The following is a 20,179-nucleotide window of genomic DNA, read 5'->3' on the forward strand; positions in this document are numbered from 1 at the left end:
GGTGTAGTAATTTAAAGTTCACAAGACATTCCTGATTTTGTTAGACTAAGTACCATCATTGTTACAATCAGGAGATAGCTAAATACAACTTAAAGAACCCCAGAGAATCAACCAAAAAGCTAGTCAAAATAATCAACAACTTTAGCAAAGTCGCAGGATACAAAATAAACCCACATAAGTCATCAGCATTTCTATATATCTCCAACACATCTCAGCAGCAAGAATTAGAAAGAGAAATTCCATTAAGAATCACCCTACAGAACCAGGAAAACATTGTACACAGAGACTGATACACTGTGGTACAATCGAAGATGATGGACTTCTCCATTAGTATCAATGCAATCCCTGAACAATCTGCAGGGATCTAAAAAAAAAATACTACCCACAAGCAGAGGATAAACTGTGGGAGTAAAAACACCGCTGAAAAGCAACTGCTTGACTACAGGGTTGGAGGAGATAAGACTGAGGAGAGACTCTAAATGAACACTATAATGCAAACTCCAACAACAGGGAAATGGGTTCGAGTCAAGAACACATGTGATAACCAGTGGAATCATGCTTCGGCTATGGGAGAGGGAAAGGCGGGGGGGGGGGGGGGGTAGGGGAGGGGAGGAAAAGAAAACGATCTTTGTTTCCAGTGAATAATGTATGAAAACGACCAAATAAAATAATATTAAAATTAAAAAAAAAAAAAAAGAATCACCCTAGATAATATAAAATACCTAGGAATCTATCTGCCAAGACAAAACAAGAACTATATGAACACAACTACAAAACACTCTCCACACAATTAAAACTAGATCTAAACAATTGGAAAATTATCAACTGCTAATGGGTAGGACGAGCTAACATAATAAAAATGACAATCCTACCCAAAGTTATTTACTTATTTAGTGTCATAACCATTGAACTACCAAAAAACTTTTTTACTGAATTAGAAAAAAACATCACAAAGTTCATTTGGAAGAACAAAAGATCAAGGCTATCCAGAGAAATCATGAAAAAAAAATGCAAAGAAAGGAGGCCTTGCAGTCCCTGATCTCAAACTATACTATAAAGCAGTGGTCATCAAAAAAATTGGGTACTGGCTAAGAGACAGAAAGGAGGATCAGTGGAATAGACTTGGGGTAAGTAGCCTCAGCAAGACAGTCTATGATAAGCCCAAGGATCCCAGCTTTTGAGACCAAAACCCACTATTTGATAAATTTAAAAAAAATGCTGGGAAAATTAGAAGACAGTAATGGGAGAGATTAAGTTTGGATCAACATCTCTCACCCTACACTATGTGAATTTCAAAACTACTCAACCCTATTCAGACCATTCTTTAGAAGATGGGATTTAGCTATTTCCTGATCAATAACAATAGAGATACTTGGAATAACAGAATCAGGTCTTGGAAACTACAATCTCCACCCTACTCAGGGTAACAAGATTTAGGAAGGGCTGCAGAAAAACTGAAGATTTAATTATTTGAGAATATGGCCTTCAACAGACATGTGCAAAAAGGACAGACCTCTGGTTAAGCTAGAGCCACCATTGGCACAGGTGAGACACAGAAAGTGAGAGAGAGGACAGCTCAGGAGTTCTGGGGACTTCCTGGTGTGGAGGGAAGAGGTTGTTGGAGCCTGGTGCTTGGAGTGGAGGAGCCCACAGACTGTTTCTCCATTTTGGTCACGTGAGTGATAGGGACTGATCTTTTTTCTTTGCCTCGGCTATCCAGGGCTTTGGGCCTTTGGCTCAGCCTAAGCAGAGTGGGTATTTAAGCCCTATTTCCTTCTCTCCCTTTTCCCTCTCTCTCTCCCTCTCCCTCTAATACTTTTCTTCCTCATGTTTGTAATTAAAACACCATAAAAAAGGTTGAGAGCTGACTTGAGTTTTCATTTAGGAATTACATAGCTGAATTCCTTGGCGATCTTAAATTAACATATATCAGTCTTTTAAAGTGATTTCCATATCACAACTAAGATAAACTCAGAATGGGTGAATGACTTGAATATAAAGAAGGAAACTATAAGTAAATTAAGTGAACACTGAATAATAGACATGTCAGATCTTTGGGACAGAAAAGACTTTAAAACCAAGCAAGAGCTACCAAAAAAAAATCACAAAATGTAAAATCAGTAATTTTGATTACATCAAATTAAAAAGGTTTTGTACAAACAAAACCAATGCAACCAAAATTAGAAGAGAAACAACAAATTAGGGGGGAAATCTTCATAACAAAAATCTCTGACAAAGGCCTAATTACTCAAATTTATAAAGAGCTAAATCAATTGTACAAAAAAAAAATCAAGCCATTCTACAATTGATAAATGGGCAAGGGACATGAATAGGCAATTTTCAGTTAAAGAAATCAAAAAACTATTAATAAGCACATGGAAAAGTGTTCTAAATCTCTTATGATTAGAGAGATGCAAATCAAAACAACCCTGAGGTATCACCTCATACCCAGCAGATTGGCTAACATGACAGCAACAGAAAGTAATGAATGTTGGAGGGGATGTGGCAAAGTCAGGACATTAATGCATTGCTGGTGGAGTTGTGAATTGATCCAATCATTCCAGAAGGCAATTTGGAACTATGCCCAAAGGGCACAAAAAGACTATCTGCCCTTTGATCCAGCCATAGCACTGCTGGGTTTGTACTCCAGAGATAATAAGGAAAAAGACCTGTACAAGAATATAAGTGCTCTTTGTGGTGGCAAAAAATTGAAAAATGAGAAAATGCCCTTCAGTTGGGGAATGGCTGAACAAATATGTTGGTGATGGAATACTATTGTGCTCAAAGGAAGAATAAAGTGGAGGAATTCCATGTGAACTGGAACAACCTCCAGGAAGTGATGCAAAGCAAAAGGAGCTGAACCAGGAGAACATTGTACACAGAGACTGATACACTGTGGTCCAATCGAATGTAATGGACTTCTCCATTAGTGGCAATGCAGTGATCCTGAACAACTCTGAGGGATCTACGAGAAAAAAACACTATCCACATTCAGAGAAAAACTGTGGAAGTAGAAACACAGAAGAAAAACAACTGCTTAAAGGTCAAGGGGATATGGCTGTGGATGTAGACTCTAAATGTACATCCTAATGCAAACACCAACAACATGGAAATAGGTTCTGATCAAGGACACATTATAATACCCAATGAAATTTCTCTTTGGCTGTGGGAAAGGTGGAGGGAGGGGAGGGAGGAAAATAATGTGATTCTTTTAACCAAGGAATAATGTTCTAAATTGACTAGATAAATTAATTTTTAAAAAAATAAATATAATAAGAGCAATTTCAGCTTAATGAAGTCAGAAATCAGACTGAGGAGTCTAAAAGACAGTCAGAGGAAAAGAAGTGGAATAGATAGGTTTAACCACAAAAAGCAGAAGACATATAGGATAATAAAGATGGTAAGACCAAATAAGAAGTTTTTCTAGAAAGGGAGAGAAGTATGAGTGTATTTGTAGGCAGTGGGGAAGCAATCAGTCAAGCTAGGAAGATGGGATCAATGGGATCAAAAGGGTATGTAGACAACTTTATACTGGCAAGGAGTAGGGTCACTTCACATGAGACAATGGTTAAGGAGAAAGCAGGGGAAGATAGCTGAGTGATGTGAGATGAGGAGGAGGTGAAAAAAAAGGAGCTGTTAATGAGTGGCCACAATTTTTCTGTAACATATGAGTCAAATGCCCCAGGCAAGAAGGCAGAAGAAAAGGACTTCATGAGAAGCTGGAAGAGGGATAAAAAGGTTTGGAATAGCATTTATAGTGAATGAAACACTGAGGACCTTGTTAAGATCATGTAACATAAATTAAAAATAGACCTCCTCAGTATGATTTCATGATTTTTTGCAGCTCCATTCAGCAGAAAGTGAATGAGACTGAAGGCAATGTTGTTTGAGGGAGTAATCTAAGGCTGGGTCTTGGCAATGTATAATACAATAAAGGGGGCAAGGCACATGAATGTAGAGGATAAGGTAGAGTCTGAACTGGTTCACCTAGAGATCAGAATAAGGAAGAAAGGTTAATGTAGTCAATGTAAAGGTCATACATAACCTGAGATAGAACAGAGGGATGGAGTAAATGGAGATAACAATAGAATGAAGAACAGGTAGATGGCCAAAACGCAGAACAAAAGAATAAATGATGAAAGATTATAATCACTAGAGAACAAATGATGAAAGATTATAATCACTAGGCTACTTATAGTTCCCAGAACAAGATATTCCATTTCTCACCTTCAGAAATTTTCTCTAGCCATCTCATGCCTGAAATGTATTCTGTCCTCATTGCTACCTCTTGGCTTTCCCAGCCTCCTTTAATTCCCAACTAAAATCCTACCTTCTACAGGAAGTCTTTCCTAATCCCTCTTCATTTTAGAGCCCTCCTTCTGTTAATGATCTCCTCTTTATTCTGTTTATATTTGTTTTGTTTGTGTGTTGTCTCACCAATTTGTGAGCTCCTTAAGGACAGTTGTTTTTTGTCTTCCTCTGTATCCCTGACCCTCAGCACAGAGCCTGGCACACAGTTGGCATTACATAACTGCTTAAAGATTGACTGACAAATTAATTTCAGAGTTCACAAACATGGAAGTAGAATACTTGCTGGTGATGGCAAGATCAAGGGCATAAGACCATTTCCCATTTCTATATGTAACTGAGATGGAATGGAGGAGCAGGCTATGGGAACCCAAGTAAACTGAGTAAGTGGGAAGTTAGTGTTTAAGGAAATATTTATATACATGTATTTATTTGGTGTATGTGTGTGTGTGTGTGTGTGTGTGTGTGTGTGTGTGTGTGTACACACAGAAGTCACCTAGTATAGAGGTCCAAGGTGAGGAGGAAAGACTGTGAGACAGGTACTAAACCCATTAAGAAAAGAAGAATATCCTGGGCCAACAGATAATGGTGACCAAAATCTTGACTGGGTGATAAATTTGGATTGAATGAACCTCAAATAATGGTAGAGTAGTTTACTGAAAAATTATGTTGCTTTTTTTAAAGCATCCATAATACTTCCCAACTGATTATTACAGACAGTGAAAAGAGAATTTACATAGGGGATTTTATCAGAAAGATATAGGGCCAGAAAAGAAAGTGGGTAGATCATAAGACTTCCATAAATTGCAGGGTAAAACAGGGTGTGAATTTTAGATTTACTCCACCTTGCTTAGTGTTTAGAATTCTAGCAACCAGGAATCAATCAATCAATCTCAATCTCTCTCTCTTTTTCTCTCTCTCCCTCTTCTTCTCCCTCTCCCTCTCCCCCTCTCTCTCTCTCACAGCAACATTGGGCTCTCTCCGCAGCGTTGGGAACTCTGGGCAGCGTATTGGCATGCTTACAGGTTTTGGTTCCGTAGTGTGGTTTAGGTGAGGCATCTTCCCTGAGTGACCTTGGTGAGTGGTAAGGCTGCTGATTCCTCCTTTCCTTGACCTCCTAAAAGCACTATCCTCCTAGGAGGCCCCTCATCTCGGAGGAGACCTTGTGGCTGGAAGCCAAGCTAGATTTAATCTTCTGAGAAGGCCCCCTTGGCCAAGGCCTCTGAACTTCCCTTGGCTTAGGCTAGGCCGGAGAAAATCTTATATCCCTTTCCCTCTTCTTCTTAATTTCTTCCTACTATTGTAATTAAACCACCATAAAAATCCCAAATTGACTTGAGTATTTTATTGGGATTGAATTTAAATCCCTGGCAACCACTAATATAATATATTCAGTCAACAACCCTAATTTTTACCCCTAACAAGGAAAAGAACAATGCAAATATGCACAATAATTACAATGTAAGCAAAACCTAAACTTTGTAATTAGAAGAATGACCAAGAAGCTTTGGCTCTAAAAAGTTGAGAAAATGCATCTTCTTCCCTTAGCTGCAAAGATGGAAGACTACAGGTGTGTAATAATGTATATGCTATCAGACACAACTAATGTATTGGTTGATTTTGCTGAAATGTTTTTTTTTCTTTTAATCACCACAATATAACATAAGAGACAAGTAACAGGAAGGAGAAAGAGATATTCAGAAACGATTATGATGAAAAAGGTATCAATGAAAATGCTGTAAGAAGAAAAATAAAAATTTGGAGGAAGCAGTTAGGTCCTGACTAAATGATCTAAGAAGGCCCTTCCAATTCTAACAATCTGATTTTAAGAAAGGAGAAAGTTAAATTAGCATAACAGAAAGATGACAGCAATACTGACACAATGAAATATCAAGGAAAAAGAGACTGAAAAAATAGTTAATAAATGAATCAACGTAACAATTAATAAACTGGTATTTATTGTTAACCATGTGCCAGGTACTGTGCTATATACTAGGAATATAAAGAAAAGGCAAAAAGTAGTACTTGCTCTTAAGAAGTTCACCATACATGGAGGAAGACAACTACATATCAACAAGATAAAGGAATTATAAGTTGGTAGGAGGGGGGAGTGGAGTCTCAGAGGAAGGGACTACAATCAAAGAGGACTAGAACAGGCTTCTTGTAGAAAACAGGACTTAAAGAGCTGAGACTTGAAGGAAGCCAGAAGGATGAGACAAAGAGGGAAAAGGTTCCAGGGGACAACCAGTAAGAGTGTGTGAAACTGGGGGCAGCTGGGTGGCTCAGTGGATTGAGAGCCAGGCCTAGAGATGGGAGGTCCTGGGTTCAAATCTGGCCTCAGATACTTCCCAGCTGTGTGACCCTGGGCAAGTCACTTGAGCCCCATTGCCTAGCCCTTACCACTTTTATGCCTTGGAGCCAATACACAGTATTGACTCCAAGATGGAAGGTAAGGGTTTAAAAAAAAGTGTGTGAAGCTGCAAGATTGGAGTGTTTAAGGAATCAATGGATTCCTTAGTGTCAATGGATAGGCAACATAGAAGGATCAATATATCAACATAGAAGGCAAGAAGGAAGAAGAAAACTGAAAGAGTAGAGAGGTCGGGAAAGGAACAGATTATGAAGAACTTAAAAAGCCAAACAGAGGATTTTATATTTATTTGATCCTAGAGGTAAGGGAACAACAGTGAATTTATAGAAATAGGGAAGGGCAAAGACAGGGGGATGACATAGTCGAGTTTAAAGATTAATTTGACAGCTGAGTAGAGGATGGATTAGAGATACTGACAAAATTTATTATGCTACTGGGGAATTTTTTCATAATAGGTCTGTCATATTCCACATAAATGCATCACTATTATCAATAACAGTTTCATATATATATTTCTGAAAACAAAATAGTATTAAAAACTCAAAATGGAATTTTTGTTCAAAGGGACTCAGTATCTATTTCTAAATATGTATAACACTTGAAAGATAACTATTTCTAATATATGTAATGAGCTCTAATGTCAAAGTAGGTTAAAATGAGTTTTTAATCAGAAAGGCTTTGCTTTTATCTTAAAGACTTATAAAGCTCTTAAATTATTGGCTCTTAGGTTCTCTCTAAGGCTAAAAATTGATTTTTATGTAAAACATCTATTGGTTCATTCAAATATTTTAAGACTTGTAAATTGGTATTATAAAAATTTCATAAGGCTGCTTCCAAATACACCAGAATTTAAATAATTACACTAAGCTACCTATACACTAAACAAATTGCTCTTAAGTGATTCTAGAATTATAAAATTAGAAAGAACCTTAGAGGTCTTCTAATCCAACTTCTACTTCAAACACAAATTCGTTCATTCATTAGAGATAGTTGATATTGTTGAAAGAACATTGGATTTGGAGTCAGAACACCTGGGGTCAAATCCTAGATCTGTGGTTTATTACCTTGGACAAGCCACTTCCTCTCTCTGAGCTTTAATTTCCTCATCTACAGTATAGGGAAAGGAGGCACAGAGAAGGTTCAATTAGATGAACTCTTAGGTTTCTTCTAACACTAAATTTATAATCTAATAATGTATAAACTGTATAATGTGCGGAGAACATTATCCTAGGCACTAGGGAAAATACAAATTTGAGATAAGACCCTATCTCTGCCCTCAAAGTGTATTTATAATCTAGAAGGGAGAAAAGATACCATCAGAGATAAGAGTTCAAAAATAAAGCACAAGAGAATTTAGAAGGGAAATATATTATCAACTAAGTCATCAACCAACTCCAGATCATGTCCCCTTCATTCTAGTCATCATCTCCACTTACCCCCTGGGAATCACCCCTGGCTGAAAGAAATCAGCTTTCTTCACCTTATCTTCTCCTGAACCAAGCCCCTTCACCTCATCTCCTGGTCACCAGTTCTAAATTCATAGTGACCTGTTCCCCTTTCCCTTTTTCCAGATCTTTATGTACTGTCTTCAACCACTAGAATGTAAACTTTTAGTAAAGGACTGACTATCTGCCTTGATTGTATCACCAATACTTAGCACAGTGATTGGCATATATATATAACGGCTTAAGAAATTATCTATCTTAGTATCAGAAAGAAATCTTATATATCAATTTTGCAAATAAACTTACATACGGATAAAAATGATATCCTCACATAATACATTACAAAATTATTTTGCCATCCAATTCTTGATAAACAGGAGACACAATTTATTTCTCACAAAATGCCCTAGCCTAGAAGATTACTAACATGACTTTAGTCAGCAAGTATCTAATGAGCCAGGCACTAGGGATATAAATGCAAAGAATAAAATAATCCCTACTTTAAATGACTTACATTCTGATAAAAGTACCTATAACTCTAAATGATCACCCTAGTGCATATTAAATATCAATAATATGGAATCAAGTCTCGATCAACAACACATGTAAAACCCAGTGTTTTTAGGTTTTAGGAAAGGTACGTTGGGGTTAGGTTTTTATAGGGCTTTCAAAGTTAAATAAAGTTTATATTTTATTCTAGGGATAACAGAAAGCCAACAGAGTTGACTGAATAAAGTAGTTGTGGTCAGATTTGTGTTTAAAGAAAAGTTACTTTGGTGGCAATATGTGAAATGGACTACAGAGTTGAGAGACTTAAGGCAAGAAAACAGATGAGGAATGAATGAGTGTTTGAACTAAATTGTAGCGAGATGTTTGAGTGGAGAGAAGGGGTCAATGGAAAAGAACTTATGAAAAAAGAAAAAGCAAAATTTGGCAAATGATTGCATGTGTGGGAGAAGGGAAAGGTATGGAAGAAATGACAATTTGAGAGAAAAATGAGTTCAATTTAAATATTTTTTTTAATTTTAAATTTTAAATTTTAAAAAACAATTTAAATAAAAGTAGGACATCCAGTTTGAAATGTCTAATAGGCAACAAGTCATCAAGGATTAAAGCTCAGAGGGGAGATACTGAGACCTAGAAATCTCCTGCAAAGAAATGAATTAAACTGGGAACTGATGAGGTTACCAAGGGAGAGAGCATAGATGAAAAAAGCAGACTCAGGATGTAACCTGGGGAACATCCAGTTAAGGCCCATTATAAAAATGATAAGGCAGCAAAAGAGTACTCTCAAACAGAGAAAAGAGAGTATCCAGGATGAGATAATCTACAATATCAAATGCAGCAAAAAAAGGTGAAAAAGGATCAGGAAATAACACCATTAGATTTGACAATAAGAAATGATTGGTAACTTCAGAGAGAGTAGTTTTATTTCAATGATGAGGTCAAAATCCAGATTATAAAGGGTTGAAGAGCAAGAATTGAGTATAGACCAGAGATGTCACACCAGCTTGAATCAGATTAAAATGTAATTGGGAAATGTGTAAAAAAATTAAAATACAATACATCATAGTGTTAATTTGTGGTTTTCTAAATCAGCCTGCTGCCAGCAAGTTCCATTTGAGTTTGACACCACTGGTATAGACAACTCTTTGAAGAAATTTGGCTGAGACACAGCACTGCTGGGTTTATACCCCAGAGATAATAAGGAAAAAGACCTGTACAAGAATATTCATAGCTGTGCTCTTTGTGGTGGCAAAAAATTGGAAAATGAGGGAATGCCCTTCAATTGGGGAGTGGCTGAACAAATTGTGGTATATGTTGGTGATGGAATACTATTGTGCTAAAAGGAATAATGAACTGGAGGAATTCCATGGGACTGGAATGACCTCCACGAATTGATGCAGAGTAAGAGGAGCAGAACCAGGAGAACATTGTACACAGAGGCTGATACACTGTGGTACAATCGAATGTAATGGACTTCTCCATTAGTGGCAATACAGTGATCCTGAACAACTCAGAGGGATCTATGTGAAAGAACACTATCCACATTCAGAGGAAAACCTGTGAGAGTAGAAACACAGAAGAAAAACAACTACATGGGGATATAATTGGGGGTGTAGACTCTAAATGATCATCCTAATGCAAACACCAACAACATGGAAATAGGTTCTGATCAAAGACACATGTAAAACCCAGTGGAATTGCTCAGGAAAGGGTGGGGGGAGGGGAGGAAGGGAAAGAATACGATTCTTGTAACCAAGGAATAATGTTCTAAATTGACTAAATAAAATTTTTTTTAAAAAAGAAAGAAAACAGAACCAAGGACAGGGGAAGAATGAAGAAAATGCTATAATACTCAAAAAATTTTAAAAAATTTTTAAAAAAAGAAACTTGGCTGAGAAAAGAAGGAAGGAGATATAAGATGAAAGCTTGAGGAGATGGTACGGTCTCAGCAAAGGTTTTTTTAAGAATGGGGAGACCTGTTCATGTTTGAAGAAAGGAAGAAAAGAACCAGTTGATGACAGATTGAAGATTTTAGAAAAGTTTGAATGTTCACAATTCAATCTGAGGAAGAAAATAGGAAAGGAAAGGTTCCCATCAATTGAGGAATAGCTGAATAAATTAAAGCATAAAACATAATATAATACTACTTTGGTATGAGAAATGTAGTAAGGGAACAGGTTAGATAAACTTAGAAAGTCTTGTAAGAAATGATATAGTAGGAAAAAAATTTATACAATAACAATACTGGAAAAATAATCGTCATAATAACTAACGTATATAAATAACATTTTCAAGTTTCAAAGTGCTATACATATGTTATCTCATTTGATTCTTCTGCAACCCTGGGAGATAGGTACAATTATTATTATCATTTTACAGACAAGAAAAACTGAGGATGAAAGAGGTTAAATGGCTGGCCCAGGGTCATAAAGCTAGTAAATATTTGAAGAAGAACTTGGAACTCAAGTCTTCCTAAGTCCCACTATAGCACTCTCTGACACAATGCACCACCTAGCTGCCTCTAAACAACTGAAAGACCTGAAAATCCTAAACCATGACCAATAATCAACCATATCAAAAGACTGATGATGAAACATATTAGCCTCTTTCTGAGAGAAAGGTGATAGACTTAGCATGCAGAATGATACATATAATCTTTGGATGTGGCCAATCCTCGAATTTGTTTTGCTTAACTATACAGATTTGTTACAAGAGGTTTTTTCCTCTCCCCCCCCCCCAACAAAGGTGGATAAATGGGGAAAAAATCTGTTTACTGAAAAATATAAAATCTAATTTTTGTAAAAGATGATGAGAAGGGAAAGGGTCAAGTACCTAAATAGAGGGTGTGGAATGACAAAGAGAAGAGACATCTCTGTCAAAAACTGAGGGAAAAGAGGAAAATGTGAGATGATATCAAGTATTTGGGAGTTGAGGAGAGGGGGAGAAGAGTTTGTGTTGAATGACCTCATTTTTTTTTCCAGTAAAGTTATTAAAGACAAAGTTATCTCTCAGCTGAGAAAGAGTTGGGTGAAGAATGCTTGAGGAAGAAAGAAAAGGTTTAGAATAGCTTGTGAGGAGAATGAGATCAAGAATCAATAAAGGAAGAATAAAAGGACTGCCTGTCTTCAGTGAGAGCCCAGCTAAGACTGAATAAAATAAATCTGTAATGTACCCAGAGAGGACAGTTGTGGGTTCAGTAGCTCATAAGCAGGAACAGAAGAGGCAGATGGTGGAAGTAATCAACAGCCAAAGTTTGGAAAAAGGAGTCAGAGGGCAAGGGGAGCAAGAGAAGAGAGGCAACAGAGGACAAGAAGTTCAACTCTAAGCACCTATTTAGGCAATGGGCATAAATAGCCTGACTATTGTAGAATAATACAAAGAACACTGGATTTTAAGTCAAAACACCCAGGTTCAAATTTGCTACTTACTACCATATGACAGAGGCAGTAGGGTACAAGAGAAAGGTATCGGAAGATTTATGTTTGGTTTTCAGTACTGTTACTTACTACCTAGGTGGCCCTGGGCACATTTCTGAAACTCTGTGTAGCTTAAATGTCCTTATCTGTAAAATGAGAAAGATGAACTAGATAATGTCTAAGGTTCCTTTCTGCTTAAAATTCCTGTCCTTGAAGAGTGTGCAGCCTTTTTGAGAAAATAAAGACATAGACATGAAGAGCCTTTGTTTACTCATCTGTGAAATGAAGGGTCGAACCAGATGATCTCCCTTCTGGAATCAAGCGGAATAAGTCTAATTCCTCTTCTGCTGGGTAGCCTTTCAAATATCTGAAGATATCAATTATGTCCCTCCTTGTCTACTAGTCTAGACTTCATCCAATAAGGGGGGTGGTGGAAAGAAGAAATAGAACTGAAGGTCTCTCAGCACAATGAAGAAAAATACTCTAACAATACCACTTATAGGATGGCTGGATAGAGCATCAGACCTGGAGTCAGGAGGACCTAGGTTCCAATCTGGCCCCAGTTACTTCCTAGGTGTGTGGCTGTGAACAAGTCATTTAACCCCTATTATCTAGGTCTTACCTCTCTTCTGCTTTGGAACTGATACTTAGTATTGATTCTACAGCTAAAGGTAAAGGTTTGTTGTTATATACCAACTAGATTAGAGAAAGAAAATTTTGGAGGCAGAAGAAAACTATTAGGAGAGTATTTTAAGTCCAGATATGATGCACAACATGAAAGATGAGGTTTTATGATGGTGGTAGTAGCAAAAAATGAAAAGGGAATCTGGAAGTCACTTTACAAAAGGAAGAATGGTTCAATCAAAAATGAGAGGGAAGAGGCAAGAATGACGGAAGAATGGTGGTTCCATTGACAGAAATAGGCAAGTGTGGTAGAGGAGTTGGTTTGAGGAAGAAATATTGAGTTAGGTTATAAACATACAGAGTTTAAATTAGTAAGACATACAGACAATAATGACAATACAGACAACAATATAGCTGGGATGTACAAGCCTAACATCCAAGAGAAACTTGGTCAGGACCAGAAATGTAAATTAAAAGTCCTGTTAGAAGTGACTTTTAAAAAACTATAAATATCATTTGCTTCACTGGGAGAAATTGAAGATGACAAAGCACTGCTTATATGCAACTAAAGACAATTAACTTCACTGTTTCATTTTTCCCACTTAAAAATTTACTTTCCAAACAAAAAAATTGAGGACCCATTATTTAGTTGTCACAAAATACTTATGTCCCCAAGGCAGGAAGTTGAACAGTACCATGCTATATGAACCTACTGATAAACTGAGATAAGAAAAACTGATTTCATTTTTGGAAAACCTGTTTTCCTTTCCCTGACTCCTATCCTTTACATTCCATTTCCAAAATATTTATTCAAATTTGGTTAAACCAAGAGTTTTCAGGAGGAAAGGTCAGATTAAGGAAAATGTCTTCTTAACTATGGAAGCAAAATTACAACAGTATTTTATATACATATTCATCTAAATACATGTTTATATAAATGTACAGTATATAACCAACTAATTTCTCCCTTTGGAGACTTGGAGAGGGAAAGGAGAGAGAGAATCAAACCCACTATTTCACCAACACAAGGAACAAAATGACACCTGCTCAACAACTTAGTGTTAAAGAATTGCCTAGGACACTCCCTTCAATTACTTGTCATACTATCCTTCCTAAATTTAAGCTTAAAAATTAAGGAGCTAATATTTGCATCTAAGATACATTGCACTCTTAACTTGATGAAGTTTATTTGTACTACTAGTAAGCAGAAAAAAATTACAAATGAATTACAAATAACTTTCATATGGAAAATAAGATTAAAAAATTTCCTTGCTTTAGAAATCTCTGAAAAGGCCCTAAAATACCGTTCTCTTTGTCCTGTTTAAGCATTTCTGTAGCACCTTACATTCTAAAGTAGTATATAATACTGCAAATATATCCTTCCAATTTTACCAGTCTATGTGATGTTCTCACTATTCCACATTTTTAGCCAGTAATAAAAGCTGGAAAAGGGCCACCACATTTCAAATATAAAATCTTGACTTAGATAGCAAAACTTCATTATGTGATACAATCGACTTTTAAGTGGCCTCTAAATACAGAAACTACTTTCTCTAAATAACTAATTATAAATGAGGACATTCACTTAATACCTTTAACCTAATAACAAAAAAGCTAAAAATCTAAATCATATTAGACTTTCCATTGTAATCAAAACTGAAGTTTTATGGATGAACCTTTTAATTAAAACTTTGCTCAAAGTAAACAAAACCCAACCTAAGCCACTCTTTCCCCCCCAAAAATGGAAACAACATTTAAGAACTTTTTTCACAAATACTACCACTCACCCACAAAAATATCTGGCATTTACTAGAATCAAAACCATAATTCTTCTTTCAGGATAAACTCTGACCAAGATAAAGAGCATCACTCTCATGGTAACAAAGGTGAACCATACTTCATTATACTAGAGGTGCCCAATGTCAGAATTAACTTTCCTAAATCTTTCCACATTACTATTTCTCCCTCAAAAAAAGAACATTGCAGGCTCCAAGTGCCCACATCTCTCCAGAAAACACCACTTCCAAAATAGTGCACCTGAAAGTCACAACGCTCTACCAAAATTTTCTTGAAAGCTTTTCCCTTCCCTTCAGTATTCAGGTCAGATTCATTAAAACTCCCCTCTTCACCAACCCAGTTGCAAAGGATCACTCCTTTCTCAAATTTTCTTGGAAACTTTCATCTCATTTCTCCTTCACTCTTATTACATTCTACCTTGTATTATAGTTATTTCTGTACTTTTTTGATCTCCATAGATTTTAAGTTTCTTGGGGTTTATTAAGTATTGTTTTTCATACTCATTAACTGTTGTGCTCCCAGAGCCTGTACCATAATTCACAAACTTTCATCTACAGGAATGACAACACCTCTAAAGTTTTTCAGGTTCTCCTTCAGCTCTTATTTTAATTTAATAACCCCCTCTCCTTTCAATATCAATGTTTTACTACCCCAAAAATCAATAGTCCCTTCCATCTCCTCTACTGCATCCCCACAAATTACTCCCAAGCCTCTATTCCTATAGGAAACTATACCTTTTATAAGACCCTGAACTTATACAACTCTGAGAAACTGCATTTAAAAGCCTCAATTTCCTCATCTGTAAAATGAGAGGACTACACTAAACGGCTCTGAGGTCACTTACAACTTTAGAATGATATGTAAGTGTAAAAAAATTGATACCAATACCATGCCATCCCAGTTTTGTCTTTCCCAGGATCAATCTCTGGAATTCTTATCTTTCCTAACACAAACATGGAAAGGTCTTATCTTCCCCCAAGCAAAAAAAACAAAAACAAAAAAACAAATACAATTGCCCAGTCCCATTCCTATGCACCAGAGTGCCTCCAACCTTGTTACAGCCACTATTGCAATCACTGGCCCTAACCAGATGGTCTTCCCACCTTCCAGCCATGCGAACCCAGAATGTTAGTTTCTTCCACCAGAAACACAGGTCCCAATCCTACCCTGAAAAGACCCTCCCCCATCCCTGCAGCTATCCAATCTGGCATACCCCTTCTTCCCCTCCCAACACCCCACAACCAGCCAACCCCTGGTCCACTTTCCCCTGACATTTCTCCAGGGCTTTGGGGTTTCTGAAATAGTCAATGCCAGAATGATCTCCGTCGTCTCCCCCAGGAGTCCTGGGGTCCCCCTGACTGGCCCCCATCTCGCCCCAGCCCAGCAGCCTCTAGACCATCGGGTCCCTAACCCGGCAGTGTCACCGGGTGTCTCCCATACAGTCACACAGGGTCACCCAGAGTGTCATATATAGTGTCACTCCGAGTGACACACAGTGCCAGTGTCAGTCACACAGTGTCTCCCATACAGTGTCCCACAGTGTCAGTGTCGCTCGGTGTCACACAGTGTCAGGGTCCCACTCAGACGCTCGCTTGCTCACCTGAAGCGGCCCCCGCAGTGCTGGCACTGGTCGCCCACCCAGCCGGCCGGGCAGATGCACTGGCCCGTGCCCGGGTTGCAGCGGCCGCCGTTCACGCAGGGCCGGTCGCACTCCTTGGCCTCGGCGATGGCCGAACCAGACATTGCGGCCGCAGCGGCCGCCGCCTCAGCCGCCCGTGGCAGCGGCAACGGCAGCGGCAGCAGCAGCAGCAGCAGCGGCAGCAGCAGCGGCGGCGCTGATGGGGGCCGAAGGAACGGCCAAGACCTCGGGCCGGGCGCGAGCCACACGCTCCTCGCCCTCCCCGTCACCACCGCCGCTGCCGCTGCCCGGCCCCGGCCCCGGCCCCAGCCCGGACCCCGGCACTGCGGCAGGGGCCTCCGCGTCCTTTCCGAGCTCGCCGCCGCCTCCGCCGCAGCCGCCGCCTCCGGCCTCTTCTGCCTTCCCTCGGCGGCCGCCGACACCATCTTAGGGGGGCAGAGACGGCTTCCCCCTCTCGTCACACACACAGGCACACACTCACACCCGACCCGCTTCGCCTTCTCCAGGACGGTACTAGACGGACGGTGGCCCGCTCGGTCAGAGCCGAGGGGGAGGGGAAGGGAGGGAAAGGGGAGGAGAGGGGAATTAGGGAGAGGAGGGGCGAAGAGGTGGGGCGGGGGAAGGAAACTGGGGCGTGCGCAGTAGAAGCACTAGGCGCCGCGGAGGAGGGGTCGGGCCCCAGCTTCGGCTTCTGCGTGGCGTCCGCGCGGGCTGTGACCCAGGCGCGAGCTCCGCCCTGCGCGGTACCCTCGAGGTCTCCCAGGCGCTAGCCCACTTGTCGGTCCCCCCGCCCTCCGGGAGTCTGGCGACACCTAGTGATGCCGCTCCCGGCGGACCGAGGGTCGCCCTGATCGATCGACCGACCGACCGGCCAATCGATGGATGACGTCCCTGCGGTGGGCCCAGTCCCGACTTCCAGGGCAGAGCAGCTAGAAGCCGCCCCCTGGCGGCCGACGATGGTGATACTCGCAAATCCCACCTTGGGGGTAGGGATCAGAGCTCCACTGTGTAGGGAGGACAGACCCCAGCACCAATACTCCAAAACTTAGTCGGGCCCCTTCATCTCCTCTCTCCTTTTGTTCCCCTAGTTCTCCTCCCCCTTTCTCTCCCAACTTCTCCCTTCCTCCATTCGCTCTCCCTTCCGCCTTTCCCCTTCTCTTCCTCAGCCTTCTCCCCTTTTCCTCCCACTTTCCCTCCACTCCCCCTTCCATATTCCCCCATCTCTCCCTTTTTCTCTCCTCACTTTCCCCTCCCTCCCCCTTTCTTCTTTCCTCTTCCCTACATTTTCTCCTTTACCTCATCTTTCCCATTTCCCACCCTCTCCCCTTCCTACCTTCTCTCCCCCCACCCATCTCCCTCTGCCTTCTTTTCCCCCTCACTAGTATTCCCAAAATCTCCCAAAATTCCCCCCAAATCTCCCTGCAATATATTCCCTTTAAAATTCCCTTGAGCACCTTCTGGAATGTCCCTTTAACATTTTCCTTCAAAATTCCCCTTACTATCTCATACAATTACTTTTGAAGAATTAAAAGTAATCCCCTCCAGAAAATTAAGGTCATTGGTTGATCATCTCAGTAACAATGATACAAACTGAGCAGGAAAAATATCAGTGTGGTAAAGCAATGGAAATGAAGTTTTGAAATATTTGCATAGCTCTTGGAATCACACCAAGAAGCCTTTCTAGTTTCTAGGGAAAAAGGTGGAAATCTGGCCTAAGATGTTTCCTAGCTATGTGACCCTGGGGAGGTCACTTCACCCCAGTTACCAAGCCCTTATGGCTCTTCTGCCTTGGAACCAATATACAGTATTGTTTCTAAGTCAGAAGGTATGGGTTTAAAAAAAAAAAAGGTAAAACCTCAGGTTCAGCTTAAATATCTTGGGCTCCCATTTGGGCCTCATGACAAGCCTCCCAAGTAAACAAATAATGTCCCTCGGTTTTTAAATCTCTTGCTATTTCCACTACATCATGCAAATTATACACAAAAAAAATACATATAAGATTGACCTGACCCTCTTCATATTTCTCCCTTTGCCTCTATTTCTCTTTGACAATTAATTTCACTCTCCCTGGCATTGTGATTATTTAGATACTTATACCTCTGGCCACAATAATTGTGAGCTCTTTGAGAACTAGAACCTATGGCCTATCTAGCTTTGTATATGAGTCCTAACAGTGTGATACACATATATATTTAATAAATTTTTATTTAATTTGAAAGTGGGGCCATATCTCAGAGGTTCTTATTTGCCAAATTAAGTATAGCTTTTTTAACCTATGCATTTGCTGTTGTTCAGTAACATCCAATACTTGGTGATCTTTGTGACCCTCTTTGTGGTTTTTCTTGGCAAAGAAACTAGAGTGATTTGCCATTTCCTTCCTTAGCTTGTTTTACACATGAGGAAACTGAGGCAAACAGGGTCAAGTGACTTGTCCAAGGTCACACAACTAGTATCTGAAGTTGCATTTGAACCCAGATCTTCCTGACTCCAGACCTGGAGTTCTATCCACTGGACTATCTAGTTGTCAACTGTGAGGCACTTCTAAACAATGAGTGATAATAATGTCTTATGAAGATTATTCTGTGCCTGGAGCACAGAATATACTGGCAGTCTTTTAGAATGTACCTTCATTAACTCAACTGAAACTATCAGAATATCAAACATCTCTACATTCAAATGTAAGTACCAAAATATATTCCAAATCCAAATGGAAAGGATATATTAAGTAGAACTATTTGATATATTAATTCTCTCATCTACTCTTATCTTGAGCTAAATCCATTTTTCCTTTATTAAAGGAAAAGGTCAGAGTGCTATACAGCCCCTACCCAAGAAAAAACTGATATAAATTGGGCAAAAAGAACCCCAGTATTGGAAATTCTGCAGGGACAACTTTTTTTTAAAAATATTAATGAGTACACAGAGTCTACTGTCTCCAAACAAGAGACTCCCAAATTTGGGGATAAAGTATCTGGGAAATGAAATCTCCCAAGAAATATCATAGAGTGGACAAACTGTCTAAGTCACCATTAGAAAGATTTATTGCTTGATTATATATCTAAAGGACTTCACTGAATCTCAACTAAGGATCTAGGGTACTTATTAAAAAGAAAGAAAATATCTATTTTAAGTGTAATTCATATAAAATATTTGTCAAGTTGAAAACTGTTACATGGATGGCATAAAAAAAGGTGTTGGGATGACAGAAGCTTTATGTAACTAATAAGGATTAAAAGGGAATATAGGTAAATCAGAATTTGTTAGTTTATGTCTATGCATGTTGAAATCAGAATTGTTCCTGGGGGAAAGCTCCCTGATTCTGAATGACCAGTGCTGGTTCTATAGAGAGAAACATACCTACACCTACAGCAGAGAAGGTCAATTTGTCAACATATCCTAGGTTAATGGAAACAACCTTTCAGTATTCAGTATCACACCTTTTGCTGTGATTTATGCTGTCCAGACAATCTGATTTTTTTTTTTAATTTGGTCTCCTGAATAGACTTTGCCATCAGTAGGGATGTTATGCCCTTTTCAAATAAATAGCTAGCACCAGTTCTTATGCTGTTTTTTTCCCCATTGTAAATTAATTAATTAGTCTCCTGAGTGGACTTCCACACCCGAAGGGAGGGCCCTGTGCAGTCAACCAATTCTAGTTCTCATGCCAAGTATATTTCCCATTTGTAAATTAACAAATTGGCTTTCTGGTTTATAAATCAGTGTCTAGTGAATTTGATTTGCATGAACCAGTTGCCCAGAACTGATCATTCATGAATAATTAGATAAAATGGAATCTGTCAACCTGCAAAGCTGAGGCCCAGACCCATCCCTGTGATATACCCCGGAAGATATCCCTGAGCAGCTATGTGGCCTAACTGCTGCTATCTCCTCTGCTATTATCTTCATGTAGAGCACAGGTTCTTTCTACTTTGCCACCACTCTCAATTATGCCCATTTGGGTTAGTTATATGTCTATATCATTACTACTTTATTCAAATTCACAGATCTGAAAATCTAGTCAATGACTGTAGACCAATATTAATCCCCATAATTCATTAAATCAGAACAAAAG

General features: G+C 39.2%; 1 protein-coding gene across 6 annotated transcripts in view; it reads right to left on the reverse strand.

The window, feature by feature from the left end:
• ATRN (attractin) overlaps positions 1 to 16,743 on the reverse strand; it is a 230,099-nt gene extending 213,356 nt beyond the window's left edge. For 2 of the 6 annotated variants that reach the window (XR_008912798.1, XM_056802271.1), the window contains exon 1: positions 16,069 to 16,742. Coding sequence is in view for 5 of the 6 variants with exons in the window: in XM_056802271.1 (XP_056658249.1) it covers positions 16,069 to 16,532 (464 nt within the window). In the remaining variant the exon portion in view is untranslated. Of the gene's footprint in view, positions 1 to 15,740; positions 15,887 to 16,068 lie in introns of those variants that run through there. The other 4 variants (XM_056802270.1, XM_056802274.1, XM_056802273.1 and 1 more) reach the window with 3 other exon arrangements.
• Between the last annotated feature and the right edge of the window lie 3,436 nt (positions 16,744 to 20,179).

The sequence above is a fragment of the Monodelphis domestica genome, chromosome 6 (assembly GCF_027887165.1).
Source record: "Monodelphis domestica isolate mMonDom1 chromosome 6, mMonDom1.pri, whole genome shotgun sequence".
NCBI classification, from domain to species: domain Eukaryota; kingdom Metazoa; phylum Chordata; class Mammalia; order Didelphimorphia; family Didelphidae; genus Monodelphis; species Monodelphis domestica.